This window comes from Brassica napus, chromosome A3, assembly GCF_020379485.1.
Source record: "Brassica napus cultivar Da-Ae chromosome A3, Da-Ae, whole genome shotgun sequence".
Lineage (NCBI taxonomy): Eukaryota > Viridiplantae > Streptophyta > Magnoliopsida > Brassicales > Brassicaceae > Brassica > Brassica napus.
The window spans coordinates 11,761,156-11,788,306 of record NC_063436.1 but is presented as its reverse complement, the minus strand read 5'-3'; the positions used below and the strand labels follow the sequence as shown (position 1 = coordinate 11,788,306).

At 34.7% G+C, this 27,151-nt stretch overlaps 6 protein-coding genes and 1 long non-coding RNA gene across 11 annotated transcripts; 6 read left to right on the top strand and 1 right to left on the bottom strand.

The window, feature by feature from the left end:
• On the top strand, window positions 1-5,991 carry LOC106441923 (V-type proton ATPase subunit a1-like). The gene is made up of 18 exons (XM_048775895.1): window positions 1-315; window positions 633-677; window positions 1,277-1,399; window positions 1,483-1,590; window positions 1,819-1,929; window positions 2,018-2,191; window positions 2,294-2,431; window positions 2,703-2,810; window positions 2,936-3,043; window positions 3,125-3,273; window positions 3,535-3,688; window positions 4,133-4,293; window positions 4,390-4,596; window positions 4,683-4,866; window positions 4,959-5,042; window positions 5,129-5,325; window positions 5,408-5,467; window positions 5,538-5,991. Exons 1-18 carry the CDS (start codon window positions 172-174, stop codon window positions 5,740-5,742), a joined length of 2,460 nt encoding a protein of 819 aa, XP_048631852.1. The 5' UTR covers window positions 1-171; the 3' UTR covers window positions 5,743-5,991.
• Window positions 5,992-6,652: 661 nt separating this feature from the next.
• On the top strand, window positions 6,653-8,113 carry LOC106438340. Its single transcript, XM_013879460.3, has 2 exons — window positions 6,653-6,869; window positions 6,947-8,113. Exons 1-2 carry the CDS (start codon window positions 6,804-6,806, stop codon window positions 7,976-7,978), a joined length of 1,098 nt encoding a protein of 365 aa, XP_013734914.2. The 5' UTR covers window positions 6,653-6,803; the 3' UTR covers window positions 7,979-8,113.
• Window positions 8,114-9,016: 903 nt separating this feature from the next.
• LOC106441924 lies at window positions 9,017-10,481 on the top strand. Its single transcript, XM_013883671.3, has 2 exons — window positions 9,017-9,223; window positions 9,326-10,481. The coding sequence occupies exons 1-2, from the start codon at window positions 9,158-9,160 to the stop codon at window positions 10,385-10,387; spliced, it is 1,128 nt and encodes a 375-aa protein (XP_013739125.2). The 5' UTR covers window positions 9,017-9,157; the 3' UTR covers window positions 10,388-10,481.
• Window positions 10,482-11,076: 595 nt separating this feature from the next.
• LOC106438341 (ethylene-responsive transcription factor RAP2-7-like) lies at window positions 11,077-13,665 on the bottom strand. 2 transcript variants are annotated; one of them, XM_048775893.1, is made up of 10 exons: window positions 13,490-13,665; window positions 12,944-13,401; window positions 12,847-12,872; window positions 12,727-12,757; window positions 12,540-12,627; window positions 12,302-12,447; window positions 11,947-12,038; window positions 11,746-11,873; window positions 11,587-11,664; window positions 11,077-11,482 (listed from the first exon to the last, which is right to left on the bottom strand). In XM_048775893.1, the coding sequence occupies exons 2-10, from the start codon at window positions 13,399-13,401 to the stop codon at window positions 11,276-11,278; spliced, it is 1,254 nt and encodes a 417-aa protein (XP_048631850.1). In that variant the 5' UTR covers window positions 13,490-13,665; the 3' UTR covers window positions 11,077-11,275. The 2 variants fall into 2 exon arrangements, with proteins under 2 accessions (XP_048631850.1, XP_048631851.1); XM_048775894.1 differs by having other exon boundaries at window positions 12,007-12,038; window positions 12,944-13,665.
• A 4,206-nt stretch (window positions 13,666-17,871) lies between these two features.
• LOC106443679 lies at window positions 17,872-20,850 on the top strand. 2 transcript variants are annotated; one of them, XR_007338144.1, is made up of 2 exons: window positions 17,872-19,646; window positions 19,748-20,850. It is a non-coding gene; the product is annotated as an uncharacterized LOC106443679 (long non-coding RNA). The 2 variants fall into 2 exon arrangements; XR_002663966.2 differs by having other exon boundaries at window positions 19,744-20,850.
• A 1,308-nt stretch (window positions 20,851-22,158) lies between these two features.
• Window positions 22,159-24,528, top strand: LOC106443680 (probable serine/threonine-protein kinase PBL6). Of its 2 annotated transcripts, none has more exons than XM_013885222.3 (5): window positions 22,159-22,658; window positions 22,858-23,087; window positions 23,151-23,343; window positions 23,461-23,852; window positions 23,930-24,528. In XM_013885222.3, the coding sequence occupies exons 1-5, from the start codon at window positions 22,508-22,510 to the stop codon at window positions 24,257-24,259; spliced, it is 1,296 nt and encodes a 431-aa protein (XP_013740676.2). In that variant the 5' UTR covers window positions 22,159-22,507; the 3' UTR covers window positions 24,260-24,528. The 2 variants fall into 2 exon arrangements, with proteins under 2 accessions (XP_013740676.2, XP_013740677.2); XM_013885223.3 differs by having other exon boundaries at window positions 22,163-22,658; window positions 23,154-23,343.
• A 698-nt stretch (window positions 24,529-25,226) lies between these two features.
• LOC106443682 (psbP domain-containing protein 2, chloroplastic) lies at window positions 25,227-26,542 on the top strand. Of its 2 annotated transcripts, XR_001288073.3 has the most exons (4): window positions 25,228-25,638; window positions 25,718-25,873; window positions 25,939-26,301; window positions 26,338-26,542. XR_001288073.3 is itself a non-coding variant. In XM_013885224.3 (3 exons), the coding sequence occupies exons 1-3, from the start codon at window positions 25,333-25,335 to the stop codon at window positions 26,191-26,193; spliced, it is 717 nt and encodes a 238-aa protein (XP_013740678.2). In that variant the 5' UTR covers window positions 25,227-25,332; the 3' UTR covers window positions 26,194-26,397. The 2 variants fall into 2 exon arrangements, 1 of the variants encoding a protein (XP_013740678.2); XM_013885224.3 differs by having other exon boundaries at window positions 25,227-25,638; window positions 25,939-26,397.
• The last annotated feature ends 609 nt before the right edge of the window (window positions 26,543-27,151 follow it).

Sequence of the window (27,151 nt, the reverse complement as noted above, 5' to 3'; positions counted from 1 at the left end):
AAGGAAAGCGAACAAAACACCTTTTATTTTTTCGTTTGAGATGGCAAAAACTCGTTTTCTCATGGCAGTTGTGGACGGGAGCAAAAACTGAACTCCGATCTTCGACGGGAAACTTTTCAGATCCGATCGGAGAGAGTGAGCGAGAGCCCAAGTAAGAAGAGAAGAGAAGAGATGGATGATTTCTTAGACAAGTTGCCGCAGATGGATCTGATGCGGTCCGAGAAGATGACACTCGTCCAGCTTATCATCCCCGTCGAGTCCGCTCACCGTTCCGTTACTTACCTCGGCGAACTCGGCCTCTTACAGTTCCGCGACGTGAGTGTTGTTGTGAACCTCAGATCCGCCTTCTTCTCTTTTACAAAACCGATCGAATCTGTTGCTGTTTCCTTCGTAATTTATCGGTTTAGACGATTAGCAATTAGTGGAAGCTTGAGATGGTTGATCTCACAATGTAGGGGGAGTCATTGTTGCATTTGATCCCTAAACTTCCACTGCGAGTGGACATATGCTTAGTGATGATCTTTGAACTGAATTGAATTTAGCATTAACGAATCTTCGTTAGATCAGTTTATACTGGGGTTACGAGTGAGATATGGTGAATCTGATACACTCTACCTTTGTTTCCTTAACAGCTAAATGCAGATAAAAGTCCTTTTCAGCGGACATTTGCTACTCAGGTATCAACTCAACGTTCTTTGTACTTCTACTACATTCGATTCCAGAGCGCTGTTGTATGTGATTCTTGTTTGAGAATTGTATCTCTATTCAAGTGTCACCTACATAACTAATGGTGGTTATTTAACTTTGTTGTAGAAAATTTGAAAAAGATTTCTTCTGGAGAGTTCATTTATTTCTCAACTGTAATCGTAGTAGATTCCTTTTTTCTTTTGTATTATGTTAACTCCCACGCAGGGATATGTTGTTTACCAAGCAATGATTATCCATATAGTGAGAAACTGGATAGTGATGAATGTTTTCTCTTCCCTATATTCCTAGTTTTTCTTGAACAGATTAGTTACTAAATATTGCTTTTATTCCAAGCTGAATTACCCCCTCAAAGTTTTAGGAGTGAGTGAGTGTATATGGGCTGGGCATTACTTGATTGCTGCACTGAAATATGTTTCCGTGATACAACTTTGACATGACGATGCTAAATCTCGTGTTTCGAAAAAAAATAAGACGATGCTAAATTGATAATTTGGATGTCTAGCGGTATGTGGTGAAAATTCCTTAGGCACAGAGCTTCTTTGTTTATGTTATTGGGGGGTTTTAACAGGTAAAACGATGTGGAGAGATGTCACGAAAGCTGCGTTTTTTCAAAGATCAAATTGATAAAGCTGGTCTAAGATGTTTACAACGCCATGAATTAGAACCGAACATTGAGCTTGGAGATTTAGAGGTAAATAAGTATTTGGGTATGCCTCTTTTATTGGGGTATGAGGCGTTATTTTTCTCTGTATCTTCAATTGTTTTCTTCGGCAGAGACAACTTGCTGACCACGAGCATGAGGTACTGGAAATGAATTCAAACAGTGAAAAGCTTCGGCAGACATATAATGAACTTCTTGAATTTAAGATAGTTCTTCAAAAGGTACGTGTATTCGTCTTTCGTTCTCAGATTTATATCTAGTAACTGGAAAACGATAGGAAAACGTATCGTTTTTCCTTCTACAGTGAAAGATTCTTGATGGATTGATAAGTTATATAGTGCAGTAGCTGTTGTCCGTTTTTATCCAATTTTTTGTTGATCAGATGTGCGCTCATCGTCCTCTGTTTTATGCTTAACTTTCTTATATATTGCTACTTGGCTACTCTATAGGCAAGTGGTTTCCTCGTCTCAAGTAATGCTCATGCAATTGGAGATGAAACAGAACTACATGAAAGCACCTACTCAAATAACGGTTTTATTGAGTCCTCTTTACTAGAGCAGGTGATTGCATGTTAAACTCTCCATTTTACTGCTGTTATCCGGATCTGAAAAATCATCTTTACTAATATTTTAGTTATGTTCTTCTCAGGAAATGAGGCCCGAACCCTTGAATCAGTCAGGACTGAGATTTATTAGTGGAATCATTAACAAAGACAAACTTCTTAGGTTTGAAAGAATGTTGTTTCGTGCAACAAGAGGCAATATGCTTTTCAACCAAACACCCTCTGATGAGGAGATAATGGATCCTTCAACATCAGAAATGGTGATGTTAATCTCTTGTTTTCTCACACAGCATCTTTATCTCCATAATATTCATATCCTATTCCGGTGAGATGTTTATCACGAACTGGTTTTGTGCTCATAGGTGGAGAAAATTGTATTTGTGGTTTTCTTTTCTGGGGAGCAAGCAAGGACAAAAATATTGAAAATATGTGAAGCATTTGGTGCAAATTGCTATCCTGTCCCCGAGGATATAACAAAGCAGAGGCAGCTTACGAGAGAAGTAAGTTGGATATTCGAAAACTAGTTCTTTATCTTTATTCAGGGAGAGCTATAATTTATTCCATGATATGTGTATGCGATTCTTGCACATTGCTTTCTTCTTCATATGATTTTCGTTGTTGGCTTTTGTATCCCAATCATTTGCGATTAGTTGCTGTATCACATTTTGTTATTTGAAGAATACCAATATTACTTATCCTGATCAGTAGTGCTAGTGACTGTTAGTTACTACATTATATAGTGCTCCTAAAATATCAATATCTGGTGTATAGGTTTTATCCCGACTCTCTGATCTGGAAGCCACTCTAGATGCTGGATCTCGCCATCGGAATAATGCTCTTAATGTTGTTGGTTACAGCTTGACTAAATGGATGACCACGGTAAAAAATAGCATCTGCAACTATTTTTGTATATATAGAATTATCTTTCTGGTTAAGTACATCGGAGATTGTATGGTCCATACAGTATGGACAAGTCATGATTTTAGGTGGCCTTTTGCTGCTAGGTTCGGAGAGAAAAAGCGGTTTATGATACTCTGAACATGCTCAATTTTGATGTAACCAAAAAATGCCTTGTTGGTGAAGGTTGGTGCCCCACATTTGCTAAGACCCAGGTACACTACAGTGTTTTGCTCCCTTTTACATCAACTACTATGATTTTCTTGCAAGTGAAATTCATCAACAATTATGTGCAGATTCATGAGGTTCTTCAGCGAGCCACTTCGGACAGCAATTCGCAAGTGGGCGTTATATTTCATGTAATGCATGCGGTAGAATCACCTCCCACCTATTTCAGAACGAACAAACTTACTAATGCGTTCCAGGAGATTATCGATGCTTACGGGTTAGTTCCACTATTAGCATTACCTAGCACTATCGTATTGTTCCACGAGCATGGAAAAGCCTCATCATTTAGATGCAAGTGTTTAGAACCTTGTGTCCCTCATCATGCATATATGATTGTAGAAGGGTACCTGGCTGCTTTCTAACAAAGCTGAACTTTCTTCATTCCGTATCTTCTTAATCATGTTACCTTGATTGCATGTGCGTTTTTAGTTCTGCTTCTCACCATCTCATGTATGTTTGACTTTATGGTTACTTGCAGTGTTGCAAGATATCAAGAGGCAAACCCGGCAGTTTATTCAGTTGTCACATATCCCTTTTTGTTTGCGGTTATGTTTGGGGATTGGGGTCATGGTCTATGCTTGCTGCTAGGAGCGTTGTATCTTCTTGCTCGTGAAAGGAAGCTGAGTAAGCAGGTATGATTGGCACCCAATTTTTGCTGTATCAGTTGAATGAAAAACTGGTGATGATAATGGCTTCGAGCATGGGTTGTTTACTTCTCAAAAATAAACCATCAATAACGTAGAGCTTTATTTTGTTTTGATTAGTGGCTGATTGAAAGTGTATCTTTGGTTTTGAAGTTAGCTGCAGTAATAGTAGGTTGCAATTTTCTGCTCTCGATTCTGATGTGATTCCATGTGCTCTGATAGGCCTTTGGTTTTCCAAATGAGAGAGATGGTGATTTTCGGTTATCCAGAATTGGTTTAGACCATATGGATAATAATTACATTTAGTTTTCCTTTTCACTCTAGGAAAAAGATTAACCTTAGAAAAAATAACCTTCGTGGTGTGGATATCAATGACCTTCTGTGAAATTTCTATCCATGTGGTGTGATTTTGCTGTGTCTTATCGTTACCAGAAACTTGGAAGCTTTATGGAGATGCTCTTTGGAGGCCGCTATGTAATCTTACTAATGGCACTTTTCTCAATATATTGTGGGCTTATCTACAATGAGTTCTTCTCTGTTCCTTTCCATATCTTTGGTGGCTCAGCTTACAAATGCAGAGATACGACTTGTAGGTATATGCATGTCTGAATCTTGATCTCTCTAGTGGGCAGTCGAGTCTTTTATTATTATTCTGCTTGTTGCTGATATACATATTATTGTATGCCCAGTGATGCTTACACAGCTGGTTTGGTCAAGTATCGTGATCCATACCCTTTTGGGGTAGATCCTAGTTGGCGTGGAAGTCGTTCAGAACTGCCTTACTTAAACTCTCTTAAGATGAAGATGTCTATTCTACTGGGGATTGCTCAGATGAATCTTGGACTAATATTAAGTTTCTTCAATGCTCGATTCTTTGGCTCTTCATTAGACATAAGGTTTGTTCTTTGTTGTATTTTTATCTTCCCATGCTCCTGTTTCTAAGACTACAGGGATGACTTAGGTCTTTGTGATGTGCCATCAGGTATCAGTTTATCCCCCAGATGATATTTCTAAACAGCCTATTCGGTTACCTCTCACTACTGATCATCATCAAGTGGTGCACTGGTTCTCAAGCAGACTTGTATCATGTCATGATCTACATGTTTCTAAGTCCCACCGAAGAACTTGGTGAAAATGAGTTGTTCTGGGGCCAACGTCCACTTCAGGCACGATTTCCTCTCTTTTAAAAAAAAAAAAAATTCAAATGTACATAAGCTTTTGCTCCATCCTTACTCGTCTAAACCACTCTAATCTGCAGATTCTGTTATTACTTTTGGCATTCATTGCTGTTCCATGGATGCTTTTTCCAAAACCTTTTGCACTCAGGAAAATTCACATGGAGGTACCTCCAGTTTCACTGCATCTGTTTTGTTTAACTATTCTTTTCATGGACTCTGGGCTTATCAATGGATGAAAAACTTTCTATAGAGGTTTCAAGGTCGCACTTACGGCCTTCTTGGTACTTCTGAGGTGGATCTAGATGTAGACCCAGACTCAGCGAGAAGCCACCAGGAAGAAGAATTTAACTTCAGCGAGATTTTTGTACATCAATTGATTCACTCCATAGAGTTTGTTCTAGGTTCAGTATCTAACACAGCGTCTTACCTTCGTCTCTGGGCACTTAGGTAAACTTACTGAACGTTTCTGCTTTGTTTTTCTAATGAACGTTTCTAATATAGTCTTTGTCTTTTAATCTGATATGAACAGTTTGGCTCATTCGGAACTGTCAACGGTCTTCTACGAGAAAGTTCTTCTTCTTGCATGGGGGTGAGTAGATTAGCTTAATTTCATGTTTAAAACTTTAAACTATTGAGTTCTTACATGTTTCTGGAATCAGGTATGAAAACATTTTGATACGGTTAATAGGAGTGGTGGTGTTTGCATTTGCAACAGCGTTTATACTTCTGATGATGGAAACGCTAAGTGCGTTTCTTCATGCGCTGCGACTTCACTGGGTAGAATTCATGGGGAAGTTCTTCCATGGAGATGGTTACAAGTTCAAGCCTTTCTCGTTTACTTTAATCTCAGATGACGATGAATAAAGAATCCTCCCCAGCCATTGCACATTCCATTTCCCCCCCTCAAATATACCACCCAGAAAAAGAAAAAAGAATATATAGAAGAAAAATTGGCTTTTCCAAAACAGATTATACGGTAACATCGTTTTTTACATTTTTAATCAGTTAACCCAATCTTTTGAAACTGGTATTTGTAGTTAATGTCTAAAGTGGATGTCTGTGCGTTTTCCCCTAAAAGCAGAACAAAGTAGATCACTTTGAGTTTTTTTTTTATTTATTTTTTCAAAAAGAAATGAATCATATACATACATTTTTACCAAAAAAAAAGAAATGTATACATATACATATCTGTCATGGATTTGTGGAGCCTAGAGATATGCGAGAACTTTATGCCGGCAAATCATTTACCCTTTTGTTTAAACACAACATCCTAGAATGAAACCAAAAAGTTAATTTTCATTTAACTAAATGTCAAAAAAGAATAAAACTACTAGATTGGGCCTTTGAAATAAAAAGGTGAATTTTTTTTTTTTTGTGTGCGCAAAAACTTGATTTTTTCAAAAGTGGAAACAAAATATTTCCAAATGAAAATTTTCTCAAAAGTGGAAACAAAATATTTCCAAATATTTTCATAAATACACTTCCCATATTTTTGGAACTATTCATTCTACAGATTGTAGATTTTGAGTAATGTGTAGATTATTTGTTCTACATATTTTCGAATGATAAATTAAGCGTAAAATGTGTAGATTTAATGACAAACATGGATGACTTATTTTAATCATAGTAGATTTAACGAAAAACGTGGGAAAATGAGTACCACATAAAGTCTTAATAGATTTAATGACAAAGAAATTATGGAAAGACTTGGGGAACATGGCTACTCATCTTAGTTATATGGGTCCATTTCGTTGGTAAGCAAAAATATTAAAATAAATATGACTCGGGAAAATGAGAACCATATAAAGGGAAAAGTAGATATGGAAAGACTTGAGGAACAAGGCTATTCATCTTATATTAAATGGAGTCATTACCAAAGTTTCAACTAGAGATTTTTGCATTACTAGAAGAAAAAAAAGCACACTATGAGTTCTCTACTTCTCAGCCGTCTCTCTAGGCTCTGTCTGAGGAAACCACCTACGCTAGGAGTTGTAAGCCACTCTCTCTTGTCTTTTCAATTTGTTATTTAATACTTTGTTTTTATCTGATGTTGGATTTTACTCTGCAGAAATACCTATGCGGCGCTCGATTCCTGTCAGAAACCTCTATTTGCCGCATCGTACGCGCTGATCATTGTCAGTATAGTTCGAGGGATGAGAGTGTCGGCAAACTTGTGATTCACAATGTTAATGCTTCGGACTCTGAGGACGACGAGGTTTTGGAAAAGATGGTGCCCATGGAGTTGATGACAGGATCAGGAACGATAGGAGCATCCCATGGGTGGGTAGCTACTTTTAAAGAGAGCATAGTGTGTCTTCAAGACGATCTAAACCCGAGAGCGTCTAACTCAGATCCGAAGCGAATCTCTCTGCCTCGTCCCCAAACGCTGCCTCATTGCCAAACCCAACTGGTAACCAACGTGGCAATGTCCTCCTCTTCTCCTGAGGACGATGACTGCATTGTGGCCGTCAAATTCGTTGGACCTCAACTCAGCCTGTGTAGGCCTGCTGAAAAGAGTAAAAAGTGGGTCAACATCAGAATCGAAGACCCGGGCTTCTTCAACTCCCGTGTGATGTACTCAAAGAGAGATAAGATGTTCTCCATGCTGGATTGTGTAGGCACACACATAGGATACTGGGATCTTGAAAAACACAGATCGCGTAACTTGGGGAGTTTTTCCTACTACTACGAAGAGTTTGTGCAGTCGCAGTTGCAGCAGCTGTCTCAGTGTTACAGGACCGAACACTTGGTGGAGGCACCCACAGGTGAAACTTTTATTGTTAAGTGGTACTCAGATCTCCTGTGGGGGAGCGAGGGCAATTTTGGTAATCCGCGTTGGCAGCGTTTCATGGTGTTCAAGATACGATATGATCAAATTTGCACCGCCGTTTCCACTAAGGACATTGGAGATCTCTGTATTTTTCTCTCCACCAAAGGCGAACCTTTCTCTGTAAAGGCTAGCTTGTATGGCCTTAACCCAAACTACATCTATTACGTGGGCCACTTTAACTTCGGAAAAGTCAATATCCGCGATAATGTCTGGGTTGGTGGACATGGCTTTTCCCCTGCCCCTTACTTCATTCCACCTCAATCCTCTTAATTGTGTTTCTTTATTTTTTCGCATTTGGATTACAATGGAAACTCACTCGCACTTCTATTGTATAGTCTGACTTTACTTTTAAAAGTTATGTGGAGTTTGAGCATCACAATTATACAACAACTCTTCCTATTTTGATTGAGATTGTTGTTAGTTAATTAATTATATGTATGACAAATGTTATGAGAGCTAAGTCACACTGGGATTGTTCTGGTGAGATGCGCAATATCAACATACTTGTTGCATATGCCACTCCGGCTAGAAAGTGTTTATTAACAAGATCTCCCAGTGTTTTGAAAAAGAAACAAGATCTCGCTTCCTTGCAAAGAAACTGAATTAGATACTAAATACTTTTTTATGTTGGTTTTGATGGCTTCAGTGCCTATGTTGAACTTTAACAAAATGCCGTGGACCATTTTCAGGTAGATTTCCGATGGAGACGTCTGTTAGAGAGACGAAATTTTGGACACGATGAAATTTTCACCATAAACAATTTAAAATCATGTATTCTTTTGTTAAAATCAGAATTGCTTTAAATGAGAAATAAAAGTTCCAAAATGACTAAAATAAAAAAGCTTGTAAAAGTTTTAGATTTAGCTAATTAATAAAAATTAGCAAATGTTTCATTTTGAATATTGTGGGTTAGAATTTGAAATTAAATTTGTTAATTGGAAATTATGTCAATTTAACTTATTGGATTATTCTTATTCATAACAATTTTTATATGTTTATTCAAATAAAATTATAAACCCAAGCAAAATACACTAATGGTTGTTGACTTGGTCAAAGTCACAATTTTACTTTGCAAACTAATATACGAGTATCATGAATATTTTCGTAAATCACTTATTTTAATTTTAATAGATTTAATGACAAACATGGATGACTTATTTTAATCATAGTAGATTTAACGAAAAACGTGAGAAAATGGAACCACATAAAGTCGAAAGGAGTTATAGAAAGACTTGGGGAGCAAGGCTACTCATCTTAGTTATATGGATCCATTCGTTGATAAGCAAAAATATTAAAATAAATATGACTCGGGAAAAAGAGAACCACATAAAGGGAAAAGTAGATATGGAAAGACTTGAGGAACAAGGCTATTCATCTTATATTAAATGGAGTCATTACCAAAGTTTCAACTAGAGATTTTTGCATTACTAGAAGAAAAAAAAACACACTATGAGTTCTCTACTTCTCAGCCGTCTCTCTAGGCTCTGTCTGAGGAAACCACCTGAGCTAGGAGTTGTAAGCCACTACTCTCTCTTGTCTTTTTAATTTGTTATGTAATACTTTGTTTGTTCTTTAATTTTCGTTTTTTTTTTTTTCTGGTGCCGGATTAATCCGCAGAGACACCTCGTTGGTGCTCGTTTCTTGTCGGAAACCCCTCTATGTCACATCTACGGTGCTGAACATTGTGGAGAGAATTGGGTTGACGGGGATATCGGTAGACTCATGATTACAGATTTTTCTGGGCCAAGCTGTTGGACTAGGGTTTTGGAAAAGACGGTGCCCATGTACATGATGGCAGAAACGGGAACGATGGGAGCATCACATGGCTGGGTACTTACTTCGAAATACGGCCCGTATCTTTCAGATGATCTCAACCCTGGAGTGTCGGAATCAGACTTTTCGGGAATCGTACTGCCTGATTTTGAAACCCTGCCTCATTGTCAAACCGAACTGGTAACAAACGTGGCCATGTCATCCTCTTCTCCTGATGACGAAGACTGCATCTTGGCCGTCAAATTCGTTGGACCTCAGCTCAGCCTATGTAGGCCTGCTGAAAAGAATAAAAAGTGGGTCAACATCAGAATCGAAGACCCGGCCTTCTTCAACTCCCGAGTCATGTATACAAAGAGAGATAAAAAGTTTGCCATGCCCGCTTATGGGGGCACACACGTTGGATACTGGGATCTTGGAGAAAACTTGGAGAAACCAAAGCTGTGTAGAAGAGGCCTTTACACTCCTCAGTTGTTGCAGTCAGAATGGGAAGAATTAGATTTGTGTTGCACGGTCGAAGAGTTGGTGGAGTCACGATCGACGCAAGAAATGTTTATGATTAAGCGGTTCAGAAAGAGAAATAACAACAAGGGAGGGAGGATGGAAGAGCATCAAATCTGGGTGTTCAAGCAAGGTCTTAACAGATGTAACCCACTGCAATGGTGCTACACTACTGACATTGGAGATCTCTGCATTTTCCTCTCCAAGTCTGAACCTTTCTGCCTCAAGGCTAGCTCGCACCAGAAATGCCAAAATTCAATCTATTTCATTGATAAAAGCGAACGCGGAATATTCACTCTCGGGGGTAAGTGCAAGACAAGTAACTTCTCCAATTTCACTGCCCCTTACTTCATTCCACCTCAATCTTACCTCAATGCTAATCGTAGCAATCCATCGAATTCTCCCTAAACTTGCTTGCATATCAACCAGCTCTGCTTCATTTTTTTTTTATGTATTATCCATTGGCTACTATGGAAATGGAAATTCTAAAGTTTAGTTATCAGTGAGTAATGCAATCTCAATACATCCATGACAAGCCTTGCCTAAAATATATGCAAACACGTTGATCATTTCTACACAGTGAAAGAAACAAGACTAGTTGCAATATATGCAAGACTAAAATAATATTAGATGAAAATAAACTATACTGAATAATGTTAACATGTTTCTTTGTTTGGTAATGACAAATAGATTTACAAAGGCTTTGTGTTGGTTAATCCCATCAGATGATGGGTGCCATCAACGTCGTGTTCACGTCGGACCTTTAGACCTTTACGGTCCGTTCTTGGATAGTATTGCTGGTTGCACCTTCGTCCGATGATGTTTCTGTAGCCAGGTGCTATGTTCTGTTGTTTAATCGGTTTGTTTAGCTTGTTTCTTATATGCGGCCTTAGTCTCAGGGGATATTTTTGTTTCTGCCTGTTTAGTGTATGTACTTTCTCGTGTTCATCTTGGTTTGCTAACGAAAATTTACAGAGGAAAAAAAAAGTGTTGTCTCCTAATCCATTGAGGGTTCCAAAAAGAGGCAGCCAAATGTGTCGCATTCTATTATCACTCACTCACTCACTCTCTTTACGTTCCTTTCAAAAAGTTTCGCATAACGACAAAAATTCAATCCTGGTGCCTTATTTATTTACAAAATGTATCTTCCAATTTCCAAGAGTCTTCTTACCAGTTACCACCAAGGTACAGCGCATAACCTTCTTTTCCCACATTAAAGATAAAGAAAACATATCCATTTTATAAAGAATTCATATACAAACACACTTTTTTTTTTGTAAGCCTCCTTCTGTATAGTCAAAATTGTGGATAAAAATAACCATGAGAGGCGTTTTCACTGGGAGGTTGTTGCCGGAAATTAGAGAATCCTGATGATGCTGCTGCAACTGAGAACAACTGTGGTGGTTGTGCGCCTGGTTGTTGCGGTCTCATGGTGCTGGTCTGGCCAGGTCTATGCCATCCCCAGTTACTCATCATCCCTCCTTCAGCTTCACTTATATTCTCCTGAAAAATCAGAACATAACATTAAAAACAACATCAAACATTGTTTCACTGTCTGGAATTTACTTAGAATTGTGTTGTTTGACTTCAGATACTGTTCTCTTTACCTTAAAGTTAGCACGATGGTCCGATGAACCATAAGGAAGATGTGTATTCACCGGCTTTCCCATGAACTCGGTATCTATCTGCAGTTTTAAACACTTGTAAGAAACAGTATCCGAAACCATTTTGAAGGAATCTTCAGAGATTGGATATTGAGAAATTACCGTCAAGCTAACTCCGGGTGGAGTTTCATACGGATTAGAAGGGAAATGAGAGAATCTCCCATTTTGCTTTGCCGCATTCCCAGGAGAAAGAGAGATTCCCAAGTTGAGATCAAGTTTGTCATGACCACCTTCATAGAGATGAAGAAAACAATCAGAGCTGTTTTATAGATTGATGATGAAAATATTCACAAGATTACATACTCTCAAAGTTGATCTCTTTCTGGTATGTACTAAGCTCGAAGTTTGCGACTGCTTCCCTACCATTAGAGCTTATCTTAGCCTTGTTGTATGCCCTGTTTTCAAGAAGCAAGTGTTCAGAAAGAGAGACAACTCAAGTTGGATCTTGAAAACTAATGAAGTTCTTCTTAGGGAGGTGTAATCTTTTTTTCTGGTAAACAAATAAATCATGATCATTATAGGACATTGCAGCTTCTATTTCAATTCAACCATTTTAAAATCTCCAAGACTGAACAATCGTACCATTTGCTAAGCATTTTTCTTAACTTCACCATTTCAGAGAAAAACACTGAAGACAACAAGGAGAAAAGTTGCTCACTTTTTAGCAAGAAGCTGCCCCATCCCAGCTTCCCATTTGCCACATTTGTGTAATGTAACCCCTCTATACTTTGAGCTTCCCCGAGAGAAGCCCGTGCTCTGGCGCCGTAGTATGTGCACAAACTCTTCCTTACTCAGGTTATGTACCTGTTTTCACTCAAACAACATATTCCATAAAAGAAAGATCACATGACACAAATATATAAACCAAAACTACATTCATATTTTAAAAAAAATACCTGTTTCATATCTTCCTCGTAATCACCAACAGTAAAGTTGATATCAGCATCAACTCCTCGGAATTTTATAGCTGCCCGATCATAAGCTCTGTGTTTATTTAAAAAAAAAAAAAAACTTTCTTTATCTGATTCATGTACAAATTCTAATCCAGAAATATAAAGCTGAGAAGAATAATCATAAAAGTACCTAGCAGCGGCATGAGCAGTGTCAAAACCACCTACAAGTGAGAAATCAAGAAGAGAGTTAAAGATGCAACCAACAAAACTTGTTGTTCTCTCAACAATCATTTAAAAATATTAATGTTACCTAAATAAACTTGTTTCCCACAATCCCTGCAAAAAAAAAAAAAATTTATTTATTTGATCTCACAAAGTACAAATAAAAGTTGAAAAAAAGGAGTTACCAAATATGTGATTCCCATCTACCAGTTCTTCTATAGAAAGTGACTCCTCTATACTGCGAGCTTCTTGACCTCGGTCCTCTCCGGCTCTTTCTCACCTGAGCCGGCGCCGGAGCAGGAGCCACCCTGTCGAAAGAGAGATCCATCCAGCTTCTGGAGCTCGAACCTCGTAGCTTCCCACAGTCTCGAGCCACCGGGAAAAGCTCCTTGGTAACGCCGGAGATAGAAGCGGTGCTTCCGTCTCCTCCTCCTCCTCCGACTTTTAATATATCGAAACTGTGAGTGAAGGCACGAGCTGAGCAAGAGTCGTCGTCTGCATCTGCATTGATTACCGATGACGTCGACGTTCCTGACTCATCCACTCGGTTCCCGGAGCCGTCTGACGTCTGCCGATCTGCGTTTGAGTCACCGTACTGAGTCGACTCGGGAGAGTCAGCGTCGAGGTTGAGATCCAGCAGCATCTTTCCAACAAAATACTATACAATCTAGTCAACACGATCACACGAAGAGAGAGAGAGAGAGATGATCGGAGATTTTCGAAGAACTAACGGTTTTGAGACGTTGATTCAGTTTAAAAGTGACGGCGAAGAGTGAGAAAGAGAAGTTTCATTGACGGAAATAATGTTAACGCCGGCGAGAGACAGAGACTGTTAAAAGGAGGGAGACGTGTGAGGGAACATTTCATATCCTTTCTTAGAGAGACTGATCCAACATTTATAATAGAGACTACTATATGATAATTATTATCGGTAATGTTGTATAACGTTATTTTCTTGTTGGTCCTTTTTTGGTAGTGGTCTACCGGCTTACCAGGTTTCCGGTTGTTTTTAATTCACTTTTAGATTTTTTTATTTCAATTACGCACTTCTGCTTTTTGGTCAATGCTTTTGGTTTACTAACCTCGGCACCGGCTCGACGGGTTAGGCATTTTCACCTAATTAAGATTGTAATTCTCAAAAGAATTCCATTCAAATAGTCTAAATAAATATCAAATTTAAAATTTGAAAATTCTTAAAAAATTATAACTTGGATGGTAAAATAACAATAAACTATTAAAAAAAACAATTGTGTGTTTAAATTTGTTTATTTCATATGTAAATAAAATAAAGAAAAATAAATGTGCACAAGTTAGCAAAACATATTTTTCTTCATCTATTACTTACTATTCATATATATTTTTTGTATCTCACTTATGTTATTCAAATAATTTCAGGTTTTTATAACTAGTTGAAAAACAAAAAAAAATACCTGCGAAAAATATTAAACAATTACTATATCTGCCATTTTAATCTTTTATAAACATGTGAGGTTCTAAAAACACTATATCTGCCATTTTTACTAGAAAAATATTCAAACACTAAACCACAAATAAATCTATATTCCACAACACTTCAGATTCACAAACCAATATTTCTAGTAACATAAGATTTAAATTTATTCTTACGTATATTTTCTGTTTCTTTTGTTTTGCATTAAATATTCAAATTTCGACCAAAATTAAAAGTACTTTTAAGAATGCATCCTTTTCTATGAGATTTCCAAAAGTCTATTCCTTAAGCTAGTAGTGATTGTTTTAATTTTGCTTACATGTCAATACTACATTCCCTCTCACAAAAAAAAAACACAACATCTTTAGTAAAAAATATGACATGACATTTCTTATTAAAACATGTAAATCTTAATGATAAATTTTTGTTTTTGGTAAGATTCCTAAAATGAGATAATAAAATTAGGTACATACCATATATAAATCATCTACATAATTATCGTTCAAATTTTAAAATAATATAATTACAAAAAAAATTAAGAAAATTCCACATCAACTAAATATAAAAAGTTAGCCAACTTTGTATAAATATCTATATTTTTCAAAACAAAATGTAGGTAGATCTTAACAAATACAAAACTAAGATAATCTTAATTAAAATTCAAAATTTTATGGAAAACTAAAAATTCAAAAACATTTGTCGATACATAAATCATCATAATAAAATGATTATTCAAAGTTTTAATTGTGAATTTATTTGAATTTAAATACGATACAATACATTAAAATCGGTTTGTTAGGAATTAAACAAAAAAAAACCAGTAAATCAAATTTAGATATTAATAACTTCAAGTTTTTGTCTTATATAATATTATTTTTTTGCATTGCATAAGAAAACACCTAGTCAAAATTAAAATATTAAGCATACAAATCATAATGACCAAGTATGCTAAAGTGGTTACACATTGCAAAATCAAATCCTATAACTAAACAACCGTTCCTATGTAATCAGAACTTCCAACATATATTAAGACCAAAAAAATAATGGTTAATAAGCTTTTACTTGGGGGTAGTAGTTCTTCTTTAATTGTGTAGTTTATGTTGTTTATTTATTACCTATTTGGTTTTGAATGATGTTCTTAGTTTTTTTTAACTGTTTATGAGCTAACAATTCTACCACTTTATAAGAATGCACATATGACTATGCTATTCTTAACCGTCCTATGAGATCCATGTTCGATAGTACGCATTGCACTATATAACTTCCTGGTGTAAAAAATATTAATGAAGTATTGGTCAAACCACTATACTAAAGAGACTTACACTATCATGTACTCCCTTCGGATACGAATATAAGATGTTCTATATTTTTATCTTGTATACAAATGTATGATGTTTTAAGATATAATTAATGCATTTATTTTTAAAATTTAAACATAAATTAAAAAGTAAAATTATAAGTGGTGAAACTTTATTGATATAATAAAAAAAAATAACAATTAAAATAGTGTATTTATTGTTTCTTAATATGTGTGTAAAACTTTAAACATCTTATATTTAAATCTAGAGGGAGTATAGTTTAATATAGTTAATGGCTTCATAAAATCTTACAACAGCCAATTTTGAAATCTAAATTTTTTTATCATTGTCAATAAAGCGAATAAAGCAGCTTAACTATAGCAAACTATTAATAAAACTTGCTTGTTACGTTTATTCTAATTCTTTCTGTAGCAAATAGATGTAAATAACAGTCAGGAAAATCTACTCTCTTTCTAATAAAATCAGATTAGATATATCTTCTAAAGAAACCATTGATGTTATGCCAAAAATATCTGACTATCTGACCCATCTAGATCGTGAACTGAGTACTACCGCACATGTTAATAGTATGTATACATATAAAACATGAGATTGTGAAGATCTGTCTTGGACGGCATCGTCCTTTCACAATGGTCAATAAGGTGGGTCAGCGATCTAACGGCTGGGGTCGCCTAAAGTCTTATATACTATTTTCTTAACGCAAATCTAAAGAAGATTAAGAACTTGTGATATCCAATTTCTCTCCCCCTACATGCGATTCACGACCATGAGTAAGTAACATGTGACTTTCTCGTCTTTCTTACTTTCTTTCTCGTACTGCTCTTACTTTTCTGTCAAAAGCTTATGTACTGTTATATACTTTACTTCATTGAAAATCATATTTTGCCGATAGTAACCTTTTTTCCTATTGGTGTAAGAGTTCTCTACTTCATATTTTGTATTAAAAACAAATATACTGACTTCAATATTCATCTCTAAGAAAAATTATTTAGATATTAGATGTGTCAATGGATTTAGCCTTTTTTTTTAACACAAAGTATGTTAGCCTTTGTTATCTCATAACTCTCGCTATACAAAAGAGTCTGTAACATTTACCGGATATTCTTATAATAGTTTAGGTAATATTGTCAAAATACTAATCTTACAAAATTATAAAAAAGGATTGGGATCCTCTTACATCATTTTTATAACTAATTAATAGTATTATGCTAGTTGTTCGATTCATGCGAGATAAAATATCAGCGACATCTTTTAAAAGCAAGCAACGTAGACACCTTGCCGACAAGGAAATATACAAGTGGGTAGATAAATGTTATTTTTAATTAAACATGATTAATTTGAAAAAGTAAGATAGTGAACTTTTTTTGGTTGGACGCCATGGCTGAAAATAATATTTATGGGGATGTGATTGTTGAAGTGAAGACATATGTTTATGGGTTGTGACATGTGATTAGATGACTACAGAAACTACTGAACTTTTGAGCTTCTTTTTGTTCACCGTAATAACACATGTTTCAAGTGGGAATGTTACAACTTAAATTCTGAACTTCTTTGATGATTGTTTTATTTTAGGATTGTTTTTAGCACAAAGCATAAAGTGCAACATTTTAGAATGAATCTTTAAAATGCATCATTACATTTTTGTAAAAACAAAATGAAAATTTGAATAGTTTAGATAAGAAATAAATAAGACGCAAAGTTAAATTTGAGAAATAGAGGAAATTTAATTCAGAAATAACGAGGCAGGTGGTCGGAATTTTTGACTAGTAACTATAATGAATACATGTTTACCAATAAAATCTAACATATAGATTTCTTGTTATATGGGAAATGCCAAGATGCAGACACGCATTTTTGTTCATACATTTCCCCTAAAGATCCTCCCAAATTAGTTGGCTCCCATGATTTTGACATTTCCTATCATTATGTATCGCATTCACATCCTCCCAACACTGTTTACTTTTTCCATATATATATTAGTTTCCTTTTTGATTTTGAAAACTATTTTGGTATACTACAATGTTAGTATCTTTGGTTTTTCTTGTATCAATTTGAGTGGTACTACATTGTACTTTCCGTTTGAAAAAAAGTTTATTATAAAGTTTGAATGATAGTTGTTTTCTTATAAATGATAGAATCCCGTCTTTCAGTAGTTCTAAATATATTTAAAACACAATCCTAGAAAAATATAGTTGATTTCTTCCAATAAATGTATACTGTAATTTTGCCCCCATCTTTGCCATAATAAACATATGTCGGCATGAAAAAGGGAGAAGTTAGTTGATTAGAAAATTCAATTGAAATAATGATTAGAGCATCTCCAACCACTAACACCATTTTAGTGTCAAAACTACACTATTTTAGTGTAATTTCAACACTAAAACCAAAGTCTTCTCCAACCATAACACTAAACTTCACACTAAAACTATTTTATAATATTATATGTATTAAGTTTTCTCCAACCCATAACACTATTTTAGTGCCAAAATTACACTATTTTAATGTAATTTTAGCATTAAAATTTTTTGCATCTCCAACCACAACATCAAATATCACACTAAAAAAATATTCTTCACTATTATATTATTAATCAAGATTCTTTTTATTTTTTTTTTGTTTTAATAAATACTAATTATTTTATGAGTAAAAACTGTTAACTAATTTAAAACTATAATAATATAATATTTCTATTTTAAGTATGAATATATTATATAACAGTTATATTAAAGTATTAGTTTTATTTTGTAATTTAATTTGCTTAAACTAAACTTTGTTATATATTTTATTTATAATATCTGATATAATTATAAAATAGTAATATAAATTAAATGTAATCAATTTTAGTTAGACAATATTTAAATGAACAGTTTTGATTTGATCAAAAAAACAATTTTGAAAAAAAAAAATTTGCCGTTAGCTACAGTGCATCACCAAATATGGTGTGACACTGTAGCATAACACTATAATGCAGTTGTGTTTAACGTCCGGTTGGAGAGAAGAAACGTCAAATTATGCATTATTATACCGTTTAAGCGTCCGGTTGGAGTTGACCTTAGAAAAGAAGAAGAAATGCATTTTTTGTTGCTATCTTAGTCAAACAGCAAATACTTTTATGCCCTTGCCCATGATGGTAAGTGCTAACCAAGTCTTCATCCTTAAAAGATACATAAACATATAAAACTTAAGATCTGGAAAACATAAATTATTCCAATTCTGGTTACTCCCACTAATGGACTTGTTAGTTACTTGCTAGGGCCGGTGCGTAAGCAAGTGACAAATTAAAAAAGAAAATCTTCAATGTTGCAGATAATGTAAAAAATCTTATACACCCAATGATACTATGCCAAGTGTGGATATGCCACATGATTCGATGGACGATATTTTTTTGCCTTGCTTTCCAGTTTCACCATCGTTGATATAACATCAAAGATAATATCTATGTGATTAGTAGCACAATGTAAATCATAAAAGGTTGAAGTGGCTTCTTCCATTGCTAACTAGACATCCTGAAGCAATAACCGATTAAGAATAACAATTCACTTAGATCACTGAATGTTCGGGCAAGGATCAAGGGATAACTTTGGATCGGGTCGACGTGGAATCGGGTTGGACTGTTTGGATAAGGTTCCGATACCATGTTAAACTAGATAGGCTTCCAACCTAAAATCAACTGGTGATAAGTGGAATGACACATTTATCTTATATATTGAGTATGACCTCTTTTAACTATTGATGTGGGAAACTTAGTCTTTAATAATAACATGTATGCTTAATTTACATGTTTCTCTGTAATGCTTATTCGTCAGTGTTTCTAAATGAATGGACGGCATGCTCATGTTCAAGAGAATGGTAAACTGCTTATGAAGTTTGCGTTTTCCAGGGACCATGTTTCCCACAATAACTGTTAGATATCATCAACACTCATGACAATATTATTTAAAAAAATTGGGTCCAAAACTAAGATTCACAAAATTACTATAAAATATCTGCATGTAAGTTTTAAATGTTTCAGCCATGGAGTTGAGCCTTGAACGCGATGAGCCATTTAGAAGCGGGTTTTTTAGGGTGATCCGCATCCACCCATTGTTCTTCGATCTTCACCGCATCATTGACAAAACAGTAATAGGCGACTGTTCTTCTCTTCTTCTTCAATCCACACATCTTCCTCTCTTTCGATCATCAACTCATCTTTTTATTTTGCCTTCTTTTTCATAAGTCAGGTGGTAGAAGAACACGAGAGAGGAAGATCTCAAGTTCTCATAAGTCATGTAAATCCTTGTTGGTCGCCTCAGTAGCGTCATTTCGACGTTTCATCTAAATTTTTTTCCTCTTTCCAAACTTCTTTGTACCTTTTTGTTTTCCATCAACAAGTCGTCATCACCACAATTCAACTGAAATCTGAAAGTTAAATTTGGAGCATTTTTTAGAAGAAGAAATGGGTATCCTCGATCTCGGAACTTCTTCTTGTTAACCAAGAAAGGTGCCTCCATTTTATCTCCTCTGTCTTAATTCTCAATCACATCAAAAGATTAAGTAAAGATGTTGAAGTCTTTTGATTTGAGAATCTTATGAGCATTGGGCTCAGCCGCAGTAGTAGTAATTAAGAGGTTGGAGTCTTTTAAAATGAGAATGTTATGAGCGTTAAGTTCAGCATTAATAGTGGTACCAAAGTTCATATTCTCACTTCACTGTAGCGAAGAGCATCGATTTCAACTCGGATAATCGCATTTAATTGTAACTTTACTTCAAAGTGGTTACTTTGCTTGATGTGTTAGTGCATTAGGAGTATACTCTCGCTTACATTCAGGAAATATATATGGGACTGTTGGAGCATACACTTCTTAGTGAGGTTGATTTTTATAACTTAAATTTGCTAGTGAGGTTGATGTTTATAAAATAAATGAAATTACAAGTTTTAAAATTGACTCAAATACCTTGGCGAGTTTTGAATTGTTAATTTCTGATTGATGAATATTGTGCAGGCCATTACATGTTTTTGGTTGTCCCGCAGGCCAACTTGCTTAACTGCATATATATGGAGGGCGGGATTGGTATCAGTTTCAAAGACCGCATCCTGCCGTGGGCTATGACCTAAATAGAACAGTTACCGCAGCAGAGCGAGACATTTGGTCGCGGAACAACCCAATTGCCATCTCTAATCACAGCCAGCACACAAAAAAACTTTGGCATTCATTTCCCTTTATGATTCACAATGTCTCCTTCGAAACTTTTACTTCCTAACAATAACAACATGAATAACTGTCTTTCTAAGATCATACTAATATACATTACCATACCATCAACACAAGGGATGTTTTCTGTCCACTATGAGTTAGAAACAATGGCATAGGCCATGGAACAACACATATTTCTACATCTTTAATTGTGGAGCAAAACCATATAGAGACTAGCCAACTTTTTGACAAAAGCTATTTGAATCGATCCTAAAACGGAGATTTTCCCTTTTTTTTCTTATATTGATTATGTAAATAAAAAAATATCAAAAACCAAATTCTACATTTAGAACTCTGATAATACTTTTTATTCTACGTGTCAGCATTTCGCTATTTTAATCATCTAATGTAAATATAAAATCAAATGTTTAATTAATGTTTATTAAAATAATAATTTCTTTTTATGAGAACCTTCTTTTGAATATCTGACTGATAAGCCAGCTCTTACTAACTAAACCAAAGTCATAATATTAACTAGTTACTATTAATAAATAACAAGATTTTAACCCGCACATTCGTGCGGATATTTTTTTATTTTATAAATATATTTGATATTATTATAAAGATTTTAAATATATAATTTCTATTTTATTATTATATATTGTGTAAATCTATAATATTATTTTTTATATTTCTTATTCGGTATTATTAATTATATGAATTTTGTTATTATATATTGTGTAAATCTTACCACGTTTGGAAGATTACATGAATTTTGAATTTCTCTTTGTTACTATATTAATACATTATTTTATAAAAAATATTGAAATTTTGGTAATATTTTTTAAATTTTTTCAACAGATTTTGTTAAAATTAAAAAGAAATTTCTATTTAAATTTGATTTTTCGTTAATATTTTAAATGAATTACTAAAATTTCATAGTTTTCTAATAACATATTTTTAAATAGTATATGAACTAAAGGTTATTATATACTATTATATTTTTGTATATAAACATTAAAAAAATATATTGTTGAGAGTTTCAAAATAAATAAAAAGATAATATATAGTTGCAGATATAAAATTTTAACATATGTTAATAAATTTATTTTTGTATAAAAATATTATATAGTTTAATGTTAACCCATTTTAACGATGAATGATAATTTATTTAAATGAAACAGCTTAAAAAAAATAAAATTTTGTCATATTTAATTCATATCTCACTTCTATTTTTATATAATACATAATATAATTATAGAATTTATAAAATAAATCGTATATAATTTTCATTTTCTTGTTTTATAATAAAATTTTAGCTAACATTAATTTATAACAATATTATATTACTAATTACGAAATTAATTAATATGTTATTTTATAAAAATATTTAAAATTTGAAGTAAGATTTTGTTAGATTCTTCTTCAACAGATTTTATTATACTTTAAAAGAAAATTCGAATTTATAGTTGATTCATTATTAATGTAAATAATCAAATATGTCATATTAACTAATTCTTTAAATGGTCCTACTATGACTTGTTAATGGTAGATAAAAATAGAACCCTAAATTAATAGATTAGATCCTTGGGGTGTATCGTAAGCTTTCGTGTGCCTCCCCCTAGACAAATCCAACACATAATTTATTTATAAAAGTTCAAAAACCAAAGTTTCTCTCTCCCTCACTTTTGCCCTTTCCTCTTTTTCTCTCTCTCTCCTTCCTTCCTTCCCGTAACCCTTCCCCTCCCTTCCTTCCTTCCCCCATAAGCAAAGATTACAATCTGTTCCACCTTCGTAGATTTAGCCATGGGATGCTTCGGCCGCACGGGAAAATCCAGCAAACGTTCCGAGACGAAGAAGAAGAACAACGATTTCGCCAAACACAACAAACTCGAAATCGACGCAAACTGCGTCCGTAAGAGCGCAGATCGCGATTCACAAACGCATCCTAGCTCAGGTATCGATTTATAGATTCCAAATCTATTTAGAGGATCTCCTCTATTTTGGCTACATTGCATCAAAAGCCGTTTTCGTATCGATTTACCGTTACGTAATGTGCGCGTTTACTCGTCCTGCTGAATCGTTTGTTAGAGATGTTTTGGTGTTGCTAATCATAGGAGACGGAGACGTGATCTTGTTTGTGAATTGTTGTTTAGAGGGCAGTCCATGCGGAGATGATGTGAACAAGGAGGTACCTTCTGAGGAGGATCAGTTTTCTTTGGACGCAAAGGATTCAAATGTGGAAGATGAAGTTTCGGGGAAGAAAGCAATGACTTTTGCCTTTGAAGAGCTCTCTGTTTCTACAGGCAACTTCAGGTCTGATTGTTTACTAGGTGAAGGAGGTTTTGGAAAAGTATACAAGGGTCTCATCGAGAGAATCAATCAGGTTATATATGCATACATGTGTTGATCCAATCGATTCAGTCTGTGAAATGGTTGTTTGATACAGCAGGTTGTTGCAATCAAGCAACTTGATCGAAATGGTGCTCAAGGAATTAGAGAGTTCGTGGTGGAAGTGATGACACTAAGTCTCGCTGACCATCCCAATCTTGTAAAGCTTATAGGGTTTTGCGCGCAAGGTGTTCAGAGGCTATTGGTCTACGAGTACATGCCTCTGGGATCTCTTGAAGATCATCTCCATGGTATTATACAGTTTCTCTCTATGCATATTATTAATCATTATTTTGGAATTGCTTCTCTTTTAAATGAATACTTATGAGATGTTGATTGTTCTGACTTTTTTTTTTGGTGGTCGTTAGATCTTCCTAATGGTAAAACCCCACTTTCTTGGAACAACCGGATGAAAATAGCGGCTGGTGCAGCGAGAGGTTTGGAGTATCTTCACGATACAATGAAGCCTCCTGTGATCTACCGTGATCTTAAATGTTCAAATATCTTGCTCGGTGAAGACTATCACCCGAAACTCTCTGACTTTGGGTTAGCTAAAGTCGGACCAAGCGGGGATGCAACACATGTTTCCACAAGGGTTATGGGAACATACGGATACTGTGCTCCTGAATACGCAATGACGGGTCAACTCACATTCAAATCAGATATCTTCAGTTTCGGAGTTGTCCTCTTGGAGCTTATCACTGGAATGAAAGCTATTTACAAAACTAAAGCGCGTAAAGACCAGACCCTAGTTGGATGGGTAATGATAAAAATTTCTAACTTTTCTCCTTTTTTTTCAAGTTATCGTAATTCACACGTTATGACATGTTCTTACAGGCGCGTCCCTTGTTTAAAGATAGGAAGAACTTTAAGAAAATGGTTGACCCATTGATGGAGGGAGATTATCCGGTTAGAGGATTGTACCAAGCGCTTGCGATAGCTGCAATGTGTGTTCAAGATCAGCCTGGTATGAGACCGGTGATATCGGATGTAGTAATGGCTTTGGATCACTTAGCTTCTTGCAATTATGATGCTACTCACAAAGACAAGCGGACTAATGTGATTGAGACAAGGGTCGATGATGAAGAGAAAAGAGTGACCGAATCTAATGTTTGTATGGAGGAAGAAAAACAAGAGATCAAGATTTGTTCAGCACAAGCAAATTAATCAACAACGGCTCTTTGTTTGGAAAAAAAAATAGTTCTTTCTAAAAATTTGTAGAATGCTTCGTTTATAGGAGCAACAATTTTGTTTCGAGCGATATTGTGGTTTCATGTAATTTCGATTCTGGTTTCAGGGAAATCATTGTGTGACTCGTTAGAAGTAGTTAACCAAACCGGTGCAAACCGGAAAGCCATCGGCATTAGACATTTACAGGTTAACTGTGACTCTAAACTAACCGTTTGTTCACATATTTACTTGCTATTACGTGGAGTGAATGGCGACATGTACAGTATATTGTATAGTATGTATCTGAAAGATGATATCTCTTCATATACTTGTCTTGTATCTGTGATTTGCGAATATCACAAATTGCCCTGCGAGATGATTTGTTAGAAATACAAAAATTCAAATCCGAAGGAAAATCTCTGGATTTGTAAATACTAATCCGAAAAAATTAAAAATCTACATATTTTACTTGAATTTATAAATACTACATGGATATCTAAATCAATCAAAATATATATTACCTCATTTTCTAATTATAGACAAAACTAATGAAATAAAGAAAAAGTATAGAGTATTTTGGGTATAGTATACTGCATTGAAATAACATATTGATTAGTATTTGAACTCAATGGTCATTTAGCACAAAAATATAGATAGAAATACTATATTGTGTTTATAACAGAGAATTTTGATTTTCTATTATAAAAATACATATATAAAATAAATATATATTAACTTTTGAAAAACTAAAACATATTATATACAAAATTAAAACAAGTAAAAAGAAAGAAAATGCAATAAGAACTGAACATTATTTTAAATAGATAATATGCATTTCTTACTTCCTTGTATTGTATAAATCATACAAATATCATGACCAATCTTTTTGGTCGTTTGTTTAATTTTACTAGTTTTGTTGGTTAGGCCATCTAAATTCTCTTTCAGTCTTTTATAATTTGGAACAAAACGAATCTTTTGTAATATAGAATTTAATCTTTTTAGGTTATCCTCTTAAAATCTTTGGGACTAACGGCAATATGTGATAAGGACTAAGGAGAAAGAAAGAAAAAATGTGGTCGTCAAGCTTCTTAGCTTTCTCTCCTCCTTCCAAGCTTTCTCTATTGTCATCATCTTCTTTTGCTTCCTCTTCTCATCATCGAAAAGTCCAAACCTTCCTCTGTTTTACTCAAAATCATTCGTCCGCTGTTGGCATCAGTTTCAGCAAGAGACACTTGAATCTCTCGATTCTCACCCTCTTGTTCAATGGTGGGTTCTTGTTAGATAAGGCTAAATCCATGGCAGAATCGGGAGATCTTCAAAGATACACCGACTCCAAAGATGGCTTCACTCTTCTCGTACCCTCTTCTTGGACTAAGGTTAATCCGAATGACGTATTCCAAAATGCTGAATTACTGATAACATGATAACACACTTGTGGCTCTTATTGTAATAAAGGTGGAGAAAGCAGGGGCCAATGTTCTCTTTGAGGAACCAGAGAAGCGAAGCAACAATATAGGAGTTGTGGTTAGTCCTGTCCGAATAAAGAGTCTTGAAGACTTTGGTACTCCTCAATTTGTAGCTGATAAGCTCATCAACGCAGAGAAGCGAAAGGTAATAAAAATAAAATGACCCAATAAAAAAAAATATTCAATTTGATTTGTTGTCGTTGGAATCAGGAAAGTACAAAGGAAGCAGAAGTTGTATCAGTAGGAGAGAGATTAGGACAAGGACAAGTGTACGAATTTGAATACAAAATTGATAGCACGAGAGGAGGAATCAAAAGGGTTTTCTCGGCTGCGTTTGTGAGCTCTAAGAAGCTTTATATACTGAACGTTGTTCATTCAGACAGTCCAGAGAATCCATTGGCTTCAAGTACGAGAGTGTTGTTGGAACAAGTTCTTCACTCCTTTGATGCTCTGCCTCTCACATAAACCCACCATCCAAATAATAAATCTTTCTTGTAGAGCCCATTTGGTATTTCTGGGCTTATTCTTGAGTTTTAAGGCTTCTAGCAATCTATTAACCCCAATAATTTTGAGGTTTCTTTTTTTTTTTTTTGGTCAATTTTTTTTGAGGTTTCTTTTATTACGAATAATGTGGTGGGACTAGTTGAACACTTCTTTCTTTCTCATGTATATGTCATGTATTTGATTAAGAGCAACAATTAAAATGTGAGCTCCATACAACTATATGAATGGAACTTGAAAAAAAGGATTTGTTTTCCGAGTCAATGATGATTTTGTAAAAATAATGAATATAAAGGATTTTGTTTTCGAGTCATGAAATACATATAGATATAACAATAGATTAATATAGTATTTACAACATATTGTTTCGATTTAATAAAAATTGGTTTATACACCCGACAAAAATGGCTTATCTTCTTATCTCATCTAAATAAATTTCAGCGATGTAAATTTTTTTCAATAATTTCAACGTACTTTCACGTGTAGTGAATATCAGTACAAAATAATTAGATTTTTCTTTCAACTATAGTTTATATTAGTTTTGTATCATCTTTTTATTGCGAGAATCGTTTCGAATATTTAATCTTTGTTTTTTTTTTGCCGAAAATGTGAATTACATATAAATATGAAGCTTGTTTGTAACAAGTTACAAAAAGTGAAGAACATAATTAGAGTCTATCTTTTTTTGTGTATAAATTAGAGTCTATCTTGGTAAAAGAAAAATTAAAAACAAGGTACAGTCTAAACTAGATGATACTTAATTCATTAAGTTGGACCAATTAGGACTTATGAAATCTAAACTGATGCAAGGAACGGTAATGATAATCAAAACAACATTTGCACCAACAGGCAAAGCCAGAGATGACTAAAAGCCAGGAGAACCTAAGAGCTTAGGCAGAGCACCTTCAAGCTAGCACAATCA